Genomic DNA, 17,783 nt, shown 5'->3' on the forward strand with positions numbered 1-17,783 from the left:
CCTGGGTGGCTCAGTCGGTTAAGCGGCCGACTTCGGCTCAGGTCACGATCTCGCGGTCCGTGAGTTCGAGCGCCGCGTCGGGCTCTGTGCTGACAGCTTAGAGCCTGAAGCCTGTTTCAGATTCTGCGTCTCCCTCTCTCTCTGCCCCTCCCCCGTTCATGCTCTGTCTCTCTCTGTCTCAAAAATAAATAAAAACGTTAAAATTAAAAAAAAAAAAAGGAGTCAAAGGAAGAATAAAGGACACGTCACATAGAGATGAACAAAGATGGAATGAAGACTTTTCTTCAGAAACTGTGCAAGCCAGAAGACAAAGTCTCATCCTAAAGTGCCGAAAGAAAGGAAAAGCTGTCGAGATAGAATTCTATAGCTAGCAAAAATAGCCTCCAAAAATTAAGGCAGAATAAGAACTTTCACAGACCAACAAATCTGATAGAACTTACCACCAACTGACCTGCGCCACGTGGACTGTTAGCGGGCACTCTTCAGGCTGAAGGAAGAAGGGACCGGATGGAAACCCGGGCCAACAGAGAGGAACGCGGAGAGGCCTACATTTTTCTTTAAACACCAATCGTTTAAAATACATCCGTTCACAGTGTGTTATGGGGCTCGTGACGTATGTACAGAAGCGACACGTATGACAGACGGCACACGTGGGAAGGGGAGGAGGAGGTGTGCCCTCGGGAGGCCCTCACGCGTGACATTGTGCAGCGTGTCACAGCAGAACGAGAGAGGTTACAAACGCACATCGGAAACCACAGAACAGCCATTCTAAGACGAGAGGAAACGACAGCAACAAAGAAGTGTAGCCAGTAGTACGGTGTTGCAGACAAAATGGAATAAAAACCATCGATCCCAGGGCGCCTGGATGGCTCGGTCAGTTAAGTGCCTGACTCTCGGTTTCGGCTCAGGTCGTGATCTCATGGTTCATGAGATCGAGCCCTGCATCAGGCTCCACAGTGATAGTGTGGAGCCTGCTTGGGATTCTCTCTGAATGAATGAATGAACGAATGAATCTTAAAAAAAAAATCAGCCCAAATGTAGCCCAAAAAAGGAGGAAAAAGGGAACAAAGGACAGATGGACAGGTAAGATAAATAGAAAACAATTTAGCAAGAAGGTACATTTATTTTATTATTATTTTTTAATCTTATTTATTTTTGAGAAAGGTAAGTAGTGTGGGCTGGGGAGGAACAGAGAGAGAGGGAGACAGAGAATCCGAAGTAGGCTCCAGGCTGCGGGCTGGCAGCACAGAGCCCGATACAGGGCTTGAACCCACAAACCGTGAGATCATGACCTGAGCCAAAGTCGGATGCTCAACCGGCTGAGCCACCCAGGTGCCCCAAGAAGGTGCATTTAAAACCAATCATGTTGAGGGGCACCTGGGTGGCTCAGTTAGTTAAGCGTGTGACTCTTGATTTTGGCTCAGGTCATGATCTCACGGGTTCGTGAGATCAAGCCCCACATCAGACTCCACACTGAGCATGGAGACTGCTTGGGATTCTCTCGGTCTTCTCTCTCTGCCCCTCCCCCACTTGTACGCACGTGCACACTCCCAGGATAGATTAAAAAAAAAAACCCACTTTAATTGTAGATACAGATTAAGAAGGCTGGATGGCTATTTCACATCAGGCAAAGTAGACTTCCCAGTAAGGAATATTAACCTGAGGTAAAAAGGGACGTTTCATGATGATACAGAAGTCAACTCATCAGGAAGACATAACAATCCTAAATGTGTGTGCTCCTAATAAGAGAGCTGTAAAACACATGCAATTTAAAAACACAGAAACGAAAGGAAATCCAGTAAAACCTTGGGTCACAAGTAACTTGTTCTGCGAGGGTTCCGCAAGACGAGCAAACGTTTCTAATAAATTTCAACTCGATAAACCAGTGAGGTCTTAGAATACGAGTCATACGTGACACCGAACGTCACATGATCACAGCTGAACCATTGGTCCCTCCCCCCCTCCCTCTCCCTCTCCCTGTCTCGCTGCGGGACTGTGGGTGATCATTTCCCATGCTCAGATGCTGGGTCTCAGACCACGGTATTTGGCTGAAATCAGTGATTTTTCAGAACGTTGGAAGGTGCCCACAACTGGCACTAGTGTATTTTTGTCACTTCAAAGCACCTGTGGACAGTCCTTTGCTTTTCCGGACAAGAGTGAGCTTAGGAAGGCTTTGCTTCATTCTAGGTCAGGCTGCCTGCAGATAGAGACCCTTTCCTCTGCTGCCTCATTGCCAGTTACATTAAATCCAGAATATGACAAGAGGTTATTAATACTGTACTGAGTCAACATCCGTGTAAGTGTATACAACGGCCCCCATGCAGGAAAAGATTGAACAGAAAGGGGGTAAGAAGAAGGAGATGCTTACAGGGGAAGTTTAGAAGAAAATCATCGAGAAGTACGAACGAGATACGTGAGTGGCCAAAACGGCAAGATTTTATAAGAAGTCTACGTCTGCCTCTTGTCTGCGTAGAAGGAGGAGAAAAGGGCAGAGGAATCCCTCACTTCAAATGAGGTTAGGGAGATGTGTAAAATGTGGGAAACAGTGCAAAATCTTATAGAAAAGCACCACCTGAATAAGGCTGTAACAGTGCGAGCAGTGAGTGTTTAACAACAATGCAATGTCACATTTCCGTGAAAGCCTCAAAAGGGGGCAAAAGCAAATGTCATTGATAGGTTTCTAGTTAAAACTGCGCGAAAAGAAAAAGATTCCGTTGAGCCAATAGATAGCACTGATTCCATTAGCGATCGTGAAAGTCGTCCTACACAATAACCCTCCTCTCGTCTCCCTCACACCAGCCACTAAGTTTTTCAAAGTTAAGTGCAGGTTAGTTTGTTGGTTTTTTCTTTATATTTTGTAGTTTCTTTATTATTTTGTATTATATTACAGTATTGTAATCATTTTTATGTGAATATTTTGGCGTTGTGGAATGAATCATCTGAGCTTCCATTATTTCTTATGGGGAAATTCTCTTTGATATACAAGTGCTTTGGATTACAAGCATGTTTCCAGAACGAATTATGCTCGCAAACCAAGGTTTTACTGTATAGAGAAGTCCATAATTATACCTGGAGACTTTAGGACTTCTCTATCAGTAATCAACAGAACAAGTAGACAGAAAAATCAGTTGAGGATATAGAGGATTTCAACATTGTCAACCAGCCTGACCTAAATGACAGGTGTGGACCCCTCTAAAAACAACAGCAGAATACAGATTCTTTTCGGGCGCATGTGGAACATTCGACAGAATAGACCATATATATTGAGCCGTAAAACTAGTCTCAGTAAATTTAAAAAGATTGAAATCATACAGACTGTATTTACTGGCCACAAAACTATTAAATTGGAAATCAAGAACAGAGCAGAAAAAATGTCCAAAAAATTTGAAAATTAACAGAATGCTTCTATTAAATTTTTTTTAACATTGATTCATTTTTGAGAGATAGAGTGTGAGCAGGAGAGAGGCAGAGAGAGAGAGAGGGAGACACAGAATCTGAAGCAGGTTCTAGGCTCTGAGCTGTCAGCACAGAACCCAATGTGGGGCACAATCCCACAAATCGTGAGGTCATGACCTGATCTGAAGTGGGACGCTTAACCGACTGAGCCACCCAGGCGCCCCTAAACAGAACGCTTCTAAGTAACTCATGGGTCAAAGAAGAAATCACAGGTAGTAGTTAGAAACTTAAGACTCTAAATGCTTCTTTGAGAGAACACTGGTCTAAAGTCAGTAATCTACACCTCCACCATAAAAAGCTAGAAAAATAAGAACAGATTAAATCCAAAGTTTGTCGAAGGAAAGAATACGGGTAAAAGTGGGGAACAGTGAAATAGAGAGGAGAAAAATGATATAGGAAATCAGACCAAATCTGATTCTTTGAAAAATATCAACAAAACTGACAAACGCGCGGTGCTATTGACTCAGATAAAACGGTGGCTCTACAAGTTGTGTCGTGAGTGAAAGGGGGGGATGTCACTGTAGGTCCTGTAGATATTAAGGAGACAACACTGGAAGAAGAACAACCACGTGCCGGTAGTTTGACAAGTTGACCTACATAAAATTGGCAGAGTCTCCGAAAGACCAAAGTTACCGAAACTGACTCAAGAAGAAATAGAAAGGTGAGCAGGCCAGAAGAGGAGGAAGCCAGCAGATGCAGGCTAGAGAAGAACTCCCTTGGTCTGACAAAGGGCTCTTAGAGAAAACCCGCAGCTGGCGTATCACCGAGGGCAAAGGCAATGCCAGCGCTGACCACTTCCACCCCACACGGCACTGCCGGCCCCAACTTTGGCATAAAGCAGAACAAGAGTGGGGGTGGGGGGCAGACACACAGAGTGCCAAAGAAGTACAGCTGTGTTTATTCACATACTGTGTGATCAGTACATAGAAAATCCTAAGGAGCCTTAAGAACAAAACAAAAACAAAAAAAAACCTATGAGAACTAAGAAGCGACTTTAGTAAAGGCCCAGAATACGAGGTCAAGGTGCCACATCAGTTATCTTTCTGTACATAGCAATGAGAATTGGAAGGCAATAAGAATGCCATTTACAGTAGCATCCAAAACTATGAAGTCCTTAGGGATATACTAAACGAAGTATCTGTGCACCAAAGAAGACCATTGCAGAGAAAATTAGGACCTAACTAATGGAGAGACATACCATCTTCATGGACTGGAAGACTCGGTGTGAAGATGTCATTTTTTCCAAAATGTGTCTATACACTTACCACAATCCCAGTCAAAACCAGCAGGCTTTTTAAAATTGGGATCAAAAATTAAAACTTACACAGAAATGCAAAGGATGTAGAATAGCCAAAGCAGTCTCGACAAAGAATGCAGTTGAAAGATTTTACCTAATTGTGAGACTCAGGGTAAAGGCACAGTGATCATGACAGCATGGTTTTGGCAAAGTGTATACATGTCCAGGGAGGAGTGGGTAGACACACACACACACACACACACACACACACACACACACTAACTGATTTTTTGGTTAATGCAAAGATTCTATGGTAATTTAAGGAGAAAGGATAGTTGCTTCAATAAATTGTGCTGGAAGAACTACACATGCACATGGGGGGGGGGAAATGAACCCCGACCCTTCCCTTATACCAAATACAGAAATGAAGCCTGCGGGGCTCATTTGGTTGAGCGTCCAACTCTTGATCTCAGCTCAGGTCTTGACTCGGGGTCCTGTGAGTTCAAGTCCCACGTCGGGCTCCGCCCTGGGCGTGAAGCCTGCTTAAAAAAAAAAAAGCCGGGGCGCCTGGGTGGCTCAGTCGGTTAGGCGTCCGACTTTGGCTCAGGTCACGATCTCGCGGTCCGTGAGTTCGAGCCCCGCGTCAGGCTCTGGGCTGATGGCTCAGAGCCTGGAGCCTGTTTCCGATTCTGTGTCTCCCTCTCTCTCTGCCCCTCCCCTGTTCATGCTCTGTCTCTCTCTGTCTCAAAAATAAATAAACGTTAAAAAAATAATAATAATAAAAAAAAGCCAAAATCTATTATAAGCCTAAACATAAGAGCTAAAACTATAAAACTTCTAGAAAAAAAAGCACAGTAGAGAATCTTTGTGACTTTGGATAGGCAGAGAGAGATCCCTTGGGGTACAAGAAGTCTGAACCATAAATGAAAACACTGATAGGTGGGACTCCCATCAACAGTGCAGAGTTCCGCTTGTCCAGTGGCGCCGTGCGGATGGCGGGAAAACAAGGTTCAGGCTGGGAGAGACGCCGTGTGCGTCAAGGACGTGTATCCAGAACATACAAAGTCGATAAGAAACAAATACAATAAAATACAGCGAAACTCCTTGAAAAGACAATTTTTGGAAGATTTTTTTGTATTTTTGGTTTTTGGAGGGTTTTTATTGAAATTTTAGTTAACATACAGTGCAGTATTGGTTTCAGGAATAGAATTCAGTGAATCGTCACAAAAGAAGATAATTAGGTGGCCAATAAGCCCACAAAAGATGCTCCACATTATTGGTTATCAGGGAAATGCACGTTGAAACCACAACGATGTGCCCCTACACGTTGGCTCGAATGACCAAAAGAATTTCAAGGCCTGACAATATCAAGTGGTAGAGGGATGTGGAGCAGTGGGAACCCAAACGCACACTGTGGCAGCACGCAATATGGTGCCACTACTCTGGTAAGCGGTTTGCCAGCTTCTTAAAAAGTTACACGTACGCTCACTGCACGACGCAGCCGCTCCATTCTGAGGTAACCGTGCAGAAGAAATAGAAATATCCAAGCTCTGGGACACCTGGGTGGCTCAGTCGGTCGAGCATCTGACTCTTGATTTTGGCTCGGGTCACGATCTCACGGTTCGTGGGTTCGAGCCCCACATCGGGCTCTGCGCCGACAATGCGGAGCCTGCTTGGGATTCTCTCTCCCTCTCTCTCTGCCCCTCCCCTGCCCACGCTCTGTCTCTCAAATAGAAAAAAAAAAGAACTATCCGTGCACCCGGAGACTTTAGCATCAGTGTTCACAACACCTTCATTCATGACCTGCCCACGTAGGGGGCGACACAAGTACCCACCCCCAGATGGATGGGATACCCAAGGGTGCCGCCGTGTAACGGAACGCTGCTCCACAAGTAAAAGAGCTAGCATACCCAAGACAGCATGAATGAATCCCAAGAAACATTTCTTTGGTCTCCGGAAGAACCAGACTTTAAAAAGCACCTAGTGTATTCTAGAAGGCCGGTCTGACCAGTAGCGACAAAAGGCCGGTCAGTGCTTGGTTGGGGCTGCAGGGTGATGAAAACGTTCCGTACGTAGATAAACGCCGTTGAAATGTACACTTAAAAATGGGCGCGTCAAAAAAATTTTTTAGAGCTTGAGTCTGGGAGAGGGGCGGAGAAGGAGACAGAGACAGAGACAGACCCGAGCAAGCTCCACGCTCCACACGGGGTGTGACATGGGGCTCAATCCCGTGACCCTGGGATTAAGACCTGAGCCGAAATCAAGAGTCAGATGCTCAACTGACCGAAGCACCCAGGTGCCCCAAATGGGCGCATTTTGTTGCCTGTAAGTTGTAACTCAATAGGAACTTTTTAATTGTTTTCTTTAACGTTTACTTTTGAGAGAGAACATGCGTGTGCGCGTGCTAGTGGGGGAGGGGCAGAGAGAGGGGGACAGACCTCCCAAGCAGGCTCTGCTCGGACAGCAGCGAGCCCGACCTGGGGCTCGAACTCACAGATCGTGACCTGAGCCAAAGTCAGACATTCAGCCGACTGAGCCAGGCGCCCCGAAACTTTCTAAAATAAGGAGCAGCTGCGGTCAGCGTCACCCACACATCAGGGAGCAGCCGTGGTCCGGTGAAGTTTCCCGGCGAACGTCGCCGTTCAGTCTCTCCTGCCCCACGGCCATGCATTTGTTCTCCGTTCCTAGCATAGGGCAGCCGAGCGCGTCACAGCAGAACGGGCTCCCCCACGGTGACACCACCATCTGCTGGTTGCGGAACCCTTATCAATTTACCCGGCTCTCCTAATTACTCCGCACGGTGGAAGCTAGGAGCTCCCCGGGGAAGGCCGTTACCGCAGGCAGGGCCCTCCCAGCGGCCCGGGCCGCTCAGGCCTCAGGAGTCCCTGGGCCGCCGCGAGCGTGAAGGAGCCTCGAGCTCCTACCCTCGTCCCGGCCCGAACTGCCGACACCTCAGGCCTGCGCACGAGATCCGGTTTGAAGAAGTACCTCGACTTAAAAAAAAAAACATTAAGCCCAGTTTATAGAACAAACCCGCTTTCGTTTTCTCTCTGTGGTTTTTTTATTGAAGTATAATTGGCAAACGATTTCCTATTAGTTTCGGGTGTAACATCGGTTTTCTGGGCTCGTAAGCGGTTTATCCCATCTCTGGAGAACACTGCACAGTTAGGTCACACCCCTGTCCCCTTGCTAAGGAAAGGCCACCGGGAACCAGCAGCCCCTCCAGCCACAGATGTGATAAGGGACCTGGCTGCGTTCCAGCGAGCGCTCACTTACGAAACCGGAGGCTGTCTTGTTTGGAGTTTCGTTGCCGTTCCGGATATTACGCTCACAAGGTGGGTGCGGTTCTCCGGAGAGGTTCCCGCACCCGCGCGGCGGGCATCTCTGCCACTCGTGAACCCGAAGGTGGTGAGGCCGGGTCCGCCACTAAATGTGATTGCTGCACTTTTAAAACGCAGCCTTTGTCGAGCTAAAATTGTCCCTTATGCCCCTGATCTACTAAGTGTTTTCATCACAAATAGGTGTTAAGCCTGGTCAGGTTTTTTTTTTGGCGTTGATCCTGGTAAACATTTTCTTTTTCATTTATTAGTGTGGTAAAGTATGGTGGTAGATTTTCCGAAAATAAGCCAGCCTTGCGTTACTGAGGTAAACTTGACTTGATAACGATGTTATGTTTTAATACTTGGTTGATGTGATTTGATAATGTTTATATATAGTTTTTGTAGCTGTATTTACAAGTTAAATCGTCCTGTGTCTCTTGCGTTGTCCTTGTGTGGTTTGGGAATAAAACTGGCCAGGCATCTCGCACTCTTTTTTACTTTTCTGAATAATTTGAATAAGATGGAAACATACTGTCCCTTGAAAATTTGGTTTCTGTGAAAATTCAGTAGAACCACCTGTGAAGCCATCTGAGCCTGGGGCCTTTGGCAAGAGAATCACTCAGCAGTTCAATTTCCTTAATAGTTACTGGATATTTCAAATGCTGTCTTTTGGTTGTGATTTTGGAGTTTTCTGTTGTTTCCAGGTTTTCTCAGTGTATTAGTGGGTAGCTGTTAACGCTCACTTGTGCCCAGTTATCCCCTGCTGTGTTTATTTGCTCCCCCTTGTTTGGATCAGTCTTGGCAGAAGTTCTCGTCACCACAGGCAACAGTTTGGGCTCCGCTGATGTTCTGTATGCGGTTTTCCTCGGGGCTTCTGGTTTACTGAAGTCCGCCTCTAACTTCACAATTTGACGTCTTGTTCCCCTCAGTTTGTTGTGTTGCTTTCTCTCTGGCTTCTTCTGCTGGAAGTATAGCTCACCTCCTTGCGGGTGAGCTGCTGTGGTCCCCAAGAAGTGGGTGTCAGCTGTGTCCTGCAAATTCTGGGACTCAGTTCTGAATAGTTCTTAATTCATTTTATGGATTCCTTTCTAACGCAAGGATGAATCCGTAATGTGGTGTCAGTTTCACATCTGAAGGGACCCTGGAGGGTTTGCTATTGGTTTCTAATTTTATTGCATTATGTCTGGAAGGAATTGAGACTTGCTCTATGGCAGGTCTGACATGTGGTCCGATTCTGCCTATGGTCCATTTGCTGAAGAAGAAATTCTATTCTCTGCCCATCGGTTTAGATGTCTGTGTGTCTGATAACTCAGGCAAATCAATTCGATTAGCCTTTGCCACCTCTGCGTGGGTTTGTCTGTCTGTGAGCAGTAGGGACAAGTTACAGTCTCCATGTGCCTGTGCTGAATTATCTGTTTTTCCCTTGTAGCTCTGTCAGTTGTTTTCAGATATACTCTGAAGCCAGACCTGGACCAGTACAGAGTCCTTATTCCCCGGTGATGACACTTGTTGTATCATTGTGTTTTATTTTTTTAGTTTTAAATTTTGTGTGTCTTATTTTATTTTTTTTAACGTTTATTTACTTTTGAGACAGAGAGAGAGCATGAACAAGGGAGGGTCAGAGAGAGAGGGAGACACAGACTCTGAAACAGGCTCCAGGCTCTGAGCTGTCAGCACAGAGCCCGACGCGGGGCTCGAACTCACGGACCGCGAGATCATGACCTGAGCCGAAGTCGGACGCTTAACCGACTGAGCCCCCCAGGCGCCCCTTGTGTGTCTTATTTTAAATGGGTCCTCCACACAACATCTCATGGGACCCTGGGTTTTTTTTTCAATTAGTCTGAGAGTTTTTTGTCTTCATTAGCAAGTTTAACTTATTTGTATTTATTAAATTCTTACCTCTGGGATTTAATTTTTCTGCTCTACTTTCTTTCTTTGTTTCGTTCTTCCACATTCCTGTTTTTCATGGGAAAAGTCCAGCTGGCTTCTGCTGTGTTACAAGTTTCGTGTTCTGACTTTGTCTTAGCGTCACTGATTCCGAACCACGTTCGTGCAGCCCTGCCGGGTTCCGAGACCCCCCCCCCCCCACCACCGGCTGGAACCCTCACGTTGGGTCGCTGGTGTCGTGCTCAGGGTTCTGATTTCCCTGTTGCTCAGGCCCGTTGTAGCTTCTTCTGGATCTGTTTCTCTCCTTATGTCAGCACTTCTCCCGAGAGGGTTTTCAGTGTAGATCCTTCTATAAAACCGGGTTTGTTTCCCCCTTGCTTAACAAACCCTCGTGTCTGAGTCCCTGCAGGTGTTTAGAGGTTCGTGTCTGAGAACTCGGCACAAGGACGCGGAGGCTTCGTGTAAGTTCTGCCTCCTCCAGAGTCTGTCCTCCGCCGTCACGCTCCAGGAGGACACCCTCCGGCCCTGCGGTGGGTGCAGGAACAGCGTGACTGTGACCGGCAGGGAGGGGCTTGTTCCTGTGCCTCGGGAAGGACAGTGACAGGTATTTCCGGGGCGTCTTCGGCTCCTGTGACCAGGTTTCCGGCGCGTGGAAGGCTCCACCGCACGCGCTCCTCACTTGTAGCTCAGTTTGCCGGAGTCACCGCAGTCCCGACGATGCAGTCACACACGGGCACGTGGGATGCCTTTGTTTCAGGCCGTTGATGGGAACCACTACGGATGTGCGGCTTTCGTAGTTCACTCTGTGACCTGGTCCCCGTGGGGATGAGGGAACCCTGTGGACGAGTGGGAAGCCCAGCTGTCCGCAGAAGGGGGCCCAGCTCGGGGGTTCACACCCCACCAGGCGCTGTCCTGTCTGCGGCATTTACGGTTCACTGACCCGGGAGCTAACGCAGACCGGCAGCCTTGGCCATTTGCCCGCAACGTGCTGGACAAAGGAGCTAACCTGGCCGAGAGGCTAACCTCTGGCCACTGACTCACAGGATGGTAGTGGCTCACTGCTCTGGTTTACGTGCCCCTAAACCAGTATGCACAGAAGCCGGGGAGGTTGGGAACAGGTCCCCGATCACTGCGGGAGGCAGACAGGGCCTTTCCTGGGAAGGCTGTTGCATTTTCTGATACGAACTTGCACCTCTGAGAGCCAGAGTGATACTGCCTAGGCGTCCACATGGTGACCCCAGGCCCTGGAGCCAGCTCCCCTTTTCCGTAGAAGAGCCTGTTCTGGAAATGTCCGCTGGAGAGCACCCAGAAGCACTGCAGGCCGCTGAGGCCGGAACGTGGTTCCGCTGGCCCCTCCCAGAGTGGTTGGGCAGGGGCCGACCCTCTCCCTGCCGGCCCAGGGGGTAGGCGCTGTGCCGGGACTGATGGGAGCAGGTGCTGTCCGGGAGCACGGAGTCGGGAGCCCGGGACACCTAACCTCCACCCAGATCCTGGGCTGGGCACCCCCGGTTGGGCCAGATCACCGGTCCCTGCAGCCCTGCCGTCTGCTGGCCTCCTGTGTCACACACCAGCCCACAGGTAGCTGGCTGGAAGCTGAGCCGAGCTCGGGGCCCCGGGCTTCGTGGGCAGAGGGCCGCCCTGCCGTCTGACTTCTCTTAGGCTCACGTCTCAGGCCAGAGGTGGCGGGTATGGCCCGAGGGTGGGGGAGGAAGCACACATTCATCAGATTTGCTTTCATTTACCAAGCACCAGCACCGCGACGGAGGCCGTGAGCCTGGTCCTGCCTCCCCAGTGAGGCTGGGGCCGCTCTTCCGTGAGGAGCCAGGCAAATGGGAACTGCCCAGACTTGGGACTGTCTGCCCCAAGTTCAACTCGTGATAGAGCAGTCTCCAGTTAGTTTGTCTCGGCCGCTTCCTCCAGGCAGCCTCCAGGGCAGGCCACGCTCCTTACCTGGGGGGTGGGCGCCACCCGCTTTCCCTTTGCGTTGGTTGGTGGTGGCGGGCAGGCCGGGGTCACCACAGCCCCCGTGGAGGATGAGGCAGGCGTGTGCACAAAAAGCTTCGCTCAGAGCCCCGTCTGGCTGCGTGTCGGGACTCGGCACACGTGACACTTGTCCTCACGTGCTCAACCCTGCCGAAGGGAAAGGCTCCTGGGAGCCACCTCCGGCCGCCCTGCTGCCCACCGCGGCTGGAATCCAACAGGGAGCAGCGGAGGAGGCCTGCCGGCCACCTGATGGAGCTGTGCCTGCTCTTGGCGGCTCTGTCCCTTTGCCCCTCCCCCTGGGCTACCTGAAAGCCGCCGTGGGGTCCCGAAGGCCATCATCAGATGTCCAGAGAGCAACCTGAGGGCCTGGTCCGGTGTGGGGAGGCCTGTGGCCACAGTGGCTCACAGCGCCTTGAGCACGATGGCAGCTTGTGTGCCCATGGCCGAGGGGCCGTCCTCCCAAGGGGCCTCATTTTCGTGGAAAAGGAGAGTGTTGCCTCAGCCGCTCACAGCTGCTCCCCTGCCAAGAGAGGCGGAGGGCAGCTCACTGCCACGGGCGGTGGGAGGGGGGGGGGGCGGGGGGGGCATGAGGACCAGCAGCCCCTAAAGTGTGAGGGTCCCCGGCCGCCTGGAGCAGTGAGAGGGAGAGAGAGAGAGAGAGAGAGGAGAGGGAGAGGGAGAGTGAGCGACAGAGGGTGAGCCTGCCTGGCTGACGGGAGAGGACCTGCCACTGTCCTCCCACTGTCCCCGTGCACAGTGCGAATCTTACCTTGTGTACCTAGTGTTTAGGCTTAGATCTGTGGGAAGGAGGCAGATCAGAACCCGCCCCGTCCCATCTGGTCGCCCCTGGCCTTCTGCCATCCCCACCCAGCGCCTCACAGGCCTGCTGTCCGAACGCAGCCCCGGGTCCTGGGTGAGGGCAGAGACAAGCACGGCCCCGGTGTCCGGAAGCCAGTTCAGCCTTCGCACACCTCCAGCGTGCTCTGTGTGCCTCCTTTCCCTTCTGGGGCCCAGAGGCTTCTTTCTGCCGTCGCCTCTGCCTTCCAGGTTGGGGGCAAGCCAGGCTTCATTTCCTGGCCACCGTTCTCTGCTCCCTCCCTGATCTCCAGTTCTGGCTGCCCTGGCCCTGCCCCCCACCCCTGCACCCACAGACCTGCCACCCACCTGCCCCACCTCAGGCCTTTCTCAGCACCTCTTTCCTGTACAGCTGAGCTTCAGGCCCTGGAGAGGGCACAGAGTCCACATAGAAGGCAGGGACTGCTCTCCAGGTCCTGCCTGCCCACCTTGGACAAGGCGGCCCTGGACGAGGCCAGAACTGGCCTCTCTTCAAGGCCTGTACTCACGGAGCATTTCCCCTAAATTCCCTTCCTTAGGGCCCCAGTGTGCTCCCAGGCCCAGGACAGGAGCCACACTGGGCCACACTGAGAGGCCCCAGTAGACAGGCCTGGGTAAGCTCAGAACCGGGGGCAGGGGGAGCCCTGAAAATATTAGGAAGGAGCGATTAGGGGTTGGTGCTGGGTGTTAACCTCAGGAAGGAAGGGGACAGCACGGAGATGCTGGTATGTTTCACAAGGAGGTTGGTCTGTGATCAGTGCCCCCAGCCCAAGGCCAGGAGCAGCTCGAGGAAGGATCTGGGGTCTCCTGTTCACCCCCCTCCACCTGCTGAGTCCAGGAATGTGTGCCTGGAGCCTCTGCACCAAGGGCGGACAGCAGTTTCCTGCAGGGTCACTCAGGTCAGGCCCAGAGCCCTGGGAAGAAGCTTGCAGCTTCCGGACACACGGGGTCGGGAAGCCAGGCTACTCCACATCCGCTGTTCGCTAGAGGCTTGGGTTCCATCCCAACACGCCGGGAAGCCTTGGAAGGTTTTGGGGAGCAAGACATAATCTAATTCATAACCACTAATCAAAAAGGGGGTTTGGGATGAGGGGCAAGGAGACTGAGAAGGGCTGAACCCAGGGGCGCGAGGGCTCCCACGGAAGCAGGTGCGAGGTTTCCGTGGGAGCAGCGTCCGTCAGCGTGTCAGGTGACGTGCGGGGGCGCGGAGGGGACGCTGAAGGCCCGGAGGGACCAGCCGAGGCTGCAGCCAGCCAAAGAGACCTCATCCCTTGTGTCCAAGACTACGGCTGGGACTTGAGGCCTGCAGCGCCCCCAGCCCCAGGGGAGGCTCTGGAGAGCGAGGACAGCCCTGGGCCCGGCAGTCTTCTGAGACCCAGGTGGCACGTGCTCAGGGCAGCTCGCCCCCCCCACCCCCACCCCAGGAAGCATCCCCAGGTCAGAAGGGGGCTGAGCAGTGGCCCTGAGCACCCAGGGAGCTGGGACCAGCGCCACCCGTGTACATAGAGTCCCGGGAGCCTCCGAGACGGGGACCGGTTCACAGCTGGAGGCCTCGGGCAGCTCGCTGAGCCTTCCTGAGGGTGGGAGCTGGGCCAGCTGCACACAGGAGGCCAGTCCTGTGCTCAGACACTGAAGCCTGATGAGGACCAGAGCAGAGAGAGAAATCCCAGGCCGGGCTCTGCAGAGTGGCTCGGGCAGGGATCAAAAGGGCAGCGTGGAGGAGGCCGCGTTTCCACAAAGCAGCCACAGGCCTGCTCGAGGGCACACCTCAGGTTAAGCAGGGAAGACACACATCATGGTCATGGGGTGTGTGCTGGGGATGAACGGGCCTGACCTGTCCAGCTTCATGCCTGAGCCCGGACTGCTCTTGCCCTGGGGGAATCTGCCTCCTCCTCAGGGAGGGCTCCGTGGGCGGTCTTCTTGGCCTTTCTCCCCAAGGCCGCACATGGTGCCAACACTGTTGCGGGGGGGGGGGGGAGCCCCCAGGGTTGTGACCCTGTCCCTCCCCACTGGCTGCTGCCTTCCAGAAGGAAACCAAGCGGATCACGGGACGGAGAGGGGGCAGGGTAGCAGGAAGGGGCTGCCTGGAAGTCCGAGCCTGCGGGTTTGCTTGTAGGATGCAGGCCGGGAGAGCATGTGCACAGGAGGAACAGGTCCGGGGTTGGACAACCAAAGACACAGGCCCTTCCTTCATGAGGGAGAAGCAGCCATGGCCTTGGGAAGCAGAGAGGGGCACAGGAGCGTCCAGGGACCAAGCGCACCACCGCCCCACCCCAGGACCCCGGTGACCGCAGGCCAGGCACTAGGAGAGCAGGGCCTGGCCCCAGGATTCGGTCCCAGGGCGTAGGAGGGAGACCTAAGGGTGTGTGACCCTGGGGAGGCTGCAGGGAAAGGAGCCAGGTGGCTGGAGATGACAGAAGGGGCTCTGGGTGAGGGCCAGGGACCCGAACTGCAGCTCACAGCACTGGGGACACGATCGGGAAGTGCAGTGGACATCACCGGCTGCAGGCTGGCCCGCTTCTGTCCCATCCGCCCGTCCTCAGGTCTCAGCCGGGTGGGTCCCCACCGTCCAGCGTTCCCCGCTCATGCTGTGCGCAGTCCTGTGCTGGCCGGGCCCAGGGTGACGGGCTCAGCCACCCTGGGCAGATGGCACGCGTGTCCCCCATGTGTCTCACGCATGAGATGCTGCTGCCAGACCCCACCTTTCCCCGTCTGTACACTCTGGGGTGGTGGTCCCGTCCCGCGTGGACCCTCCTGGGGCTCCGGAGGTCCTGGCCCTACCTGCTGGGCCAGCTCACGAGAGGGAGCCACTCTAGCTCGTCTCTTATAACTGCTGCTTAATAACAACTTTTTTTCCCTTTTTCTTTTTCTTTTTTTTTTTTGCACAAAAGAAATACATCTGTAGTTCTAAAAGCTTGGCAGATAAGAAAAGCTTGAAAGACAAAACTCTCCTACCCCGCCCTAGTGCAGATTCGCTGTTGTGGGTGCTTTGGAAGGGTGGCCCCGGAGTGTCAGCCCATGCCTGTGACGCGTGGTCCAGCTCCCGCGTCCTTGGCCTGTGCCTGGCCGTGTGTGTTGGGGCTGCTGGGTGGCTGGAGGTGCCTGGCAGGCATGGCCAGCATGCAGAGGGCAGCTGGCAGCTGGGGAAGCGCCTGAGACCGGCCACGAGTCAACCATTAACCTCGGCACCCCCCTGGGACCCATTACAAAATGGTCACGGCAGGGGATGACGTTTTCAGGGCCAAATGTCCAGAGTGCCCAGTGGAGGGGCAGGCCCGGGCCCTGCGGTACAGCTGGAGAGCACGTGCCCACAGAGACCTCGTGTCCCAGGACCCCAGGGCACAGTTGCTGCCGTTGAACGGCTTCCCTGGAAGGACCTCTGGGCTGACGGGCTCTGGTGACAGTGCCCAGTGTGGGGGTGTGGGTCCCACCGGCAAGAAACACAGCGGCTCGTACTCGGGGAGCCCAGCTTCCTGAGCACCCGGCTGCCTGCCCCTTCCTGCCCTTTGTGGTGTGACGTGCTTTTCTCTTGCTGTTCTTCTGGTAGAGCTCACAGCACCTCCAGCAGCCGACAGCCTCAGACACCCTGACGGGAGCCCCGTGGGCGCACAGGCTGCCCTCGCCATCGAAGGGGTGAAGACAGAAGCCCAGGCCAAGGCCAGGCCCGCCAGAACTGCCAGGGCTCACCCTGCAAAAACTAAATGCTGCCAGAGGCCCCCCAAGATCCGTAACTACAACTTAAAGGACTGAGTACCCCTGTCGGAGCTTGGGGCCCCAAGCTTTGATCACGCGGCAGGGGTGCGTGTGCACAAGCACCCATGTGTGCACGAGCGTGGGGTGCAGGCAGAGAGCTTCAGAGCAGGCTCCCCAGAGCCACCGAGGCGCCCCACTGACCAGCCTGGAGCCATTAAAGCCCGTACCTCCCGTGCTCTCTCTGGGCCGTGGAGCCGTCTGCTTGTCCCCCTTGGGAAAGGGCATCGGCGCGAGAGTGCCACGTGAGAGGAGTCCAGGCCGGCCTCCACGGCGGGGGCGTGGGGGGCGGTCACAGGCACCACGGCCCCCCCAGAGCCCGCTGAGGGTGGTGGGGGACACGGGGAGCAGAACGCCCGCACACGGAGCATCCCCAGAGCGCTGTGTGTGTGTGAGGGGCCCTCCTGGGAGAAGCGAAGGCTGGGGGTCAGGGTGAGCCCCCGTGGCCGGTCCGGGTCCCCGAGCTCTGGCCTGCGTGCCAGGGCGCTCGCGTCAGGGAGCCGCTGTGGTGGACGTGGCCCTGCCGGTCCTCAGCCGGCCCCGTGAGGCCGCCACGGCGGCGGGTCACTCCAGAGCCTCCCACGTGCACCCCGCAGTGAGGCATTCCTGACGCCCGGATGCCTGGAGCCGGGCGCCCGATCCCCTGGGCTCCAAGCACCGCAAGACCACGGCCACACCGCGGTGCCCGAGAAACGCCCCGCATCGTGAGCGCGCACCCCTCACACCCGCGGGCGCATTCTGCGGTGAACTCGGCAGTTGGGACCACGGTCCCCGGTCTCGGGGGTCAGCGTGGGGGAGGCCGGGGCCTGTGCTGCCCCCTTCATCCAGAGCCCTCAGCCTTTTTGTCCCCTGGCGTCCACACCTGGTCGGCACAGCCAGAGCACTCCTTGCCTGCAGCCGTGCTCAGAAACGGAGACAGCCTGTCCCCAACCCCGGGCAGAGCGTGGTTGTGCCCTCAGGTGGCCTGGGCGCTCTGCACTGAGGCTTTCCCTTTTGGGGCTGCCGGCTGTCACTGAACCGGGAGGACGGGAGAGGGCCGCCGGGCTGCCGTGTGACCTGTATGCATCATGTGGCCCTTGTGGCTTAGTTTGCCCTCGAGTAAAATGTGAACGGCGTCATCTGCCTGCCTGGCTCACAGGCGTAGGGGGTGTGCAGACGCACGTCACGAGGTGAGGCCGCGAACGGTGGTGGTGGTGTTTGTCCAACGCCGCCGCCTGGTGCAGGACCGAGGGGCCACAGGCCAGGTCCCAGGGGCTTGAAATGGCCCCCGCCCCATCTTGTGCCTCGGTAATGTGCTTCATTGAGCTCCATGTGGA

General features: G+C 53.9%; 1 protein-coding gene across 5 annotated transcripts in view; it reads left to right on the forward strand.

Moving 5' to 3' along the window:
* CCDC57 (coiled-coil domain containing 57) overlaps positions 1-16,646 on the forward strand; it is a 91,702-nt gene extending 75,056 nt beyond the window's left edge. For 4 of the 5 annotated variants that reach the window (XM_053892880.1, XM_053892882.1, XM_053892884.1 and 1 more), the window contains one exon: positions 16,265-16,646. In XM_053892880.1, coding sequence (XP_053748855.1) covers positions 16,265-16,467 — 203 coding nt within the window. In that variant the 3' untranslated portion in view covers positions 16,468-16,646. Of the gene's footprint in view, positions 1-10,309; positions 10,431-16,264 lie in introns of all 5 variants that reach the window. The other variant, XR_008418766.1, reaches the window with a different exon arrangement.
* The last annotated feature ends 1,137 nt before the right edge of the window (positions 16,647-17,783 follow it).

The sequence above is a fragment of the Panthera pardus genome, unplaced genomic scaffold (assembly GCF_024362965.1).
Source record: "Panthera pardus isolate Hobbes unplaced genomic scaffold, ASM2436296v1 HiC_scaffold_3, whole genome shotgun sequence".
In the NCBI taxonomy this organism is placed as follows: domain Eukaryota; kingdom Metazoa; phylum Chordata; class Mammalia; order Carnivora; family Felidae; genus Panthera; species Panthera pardus.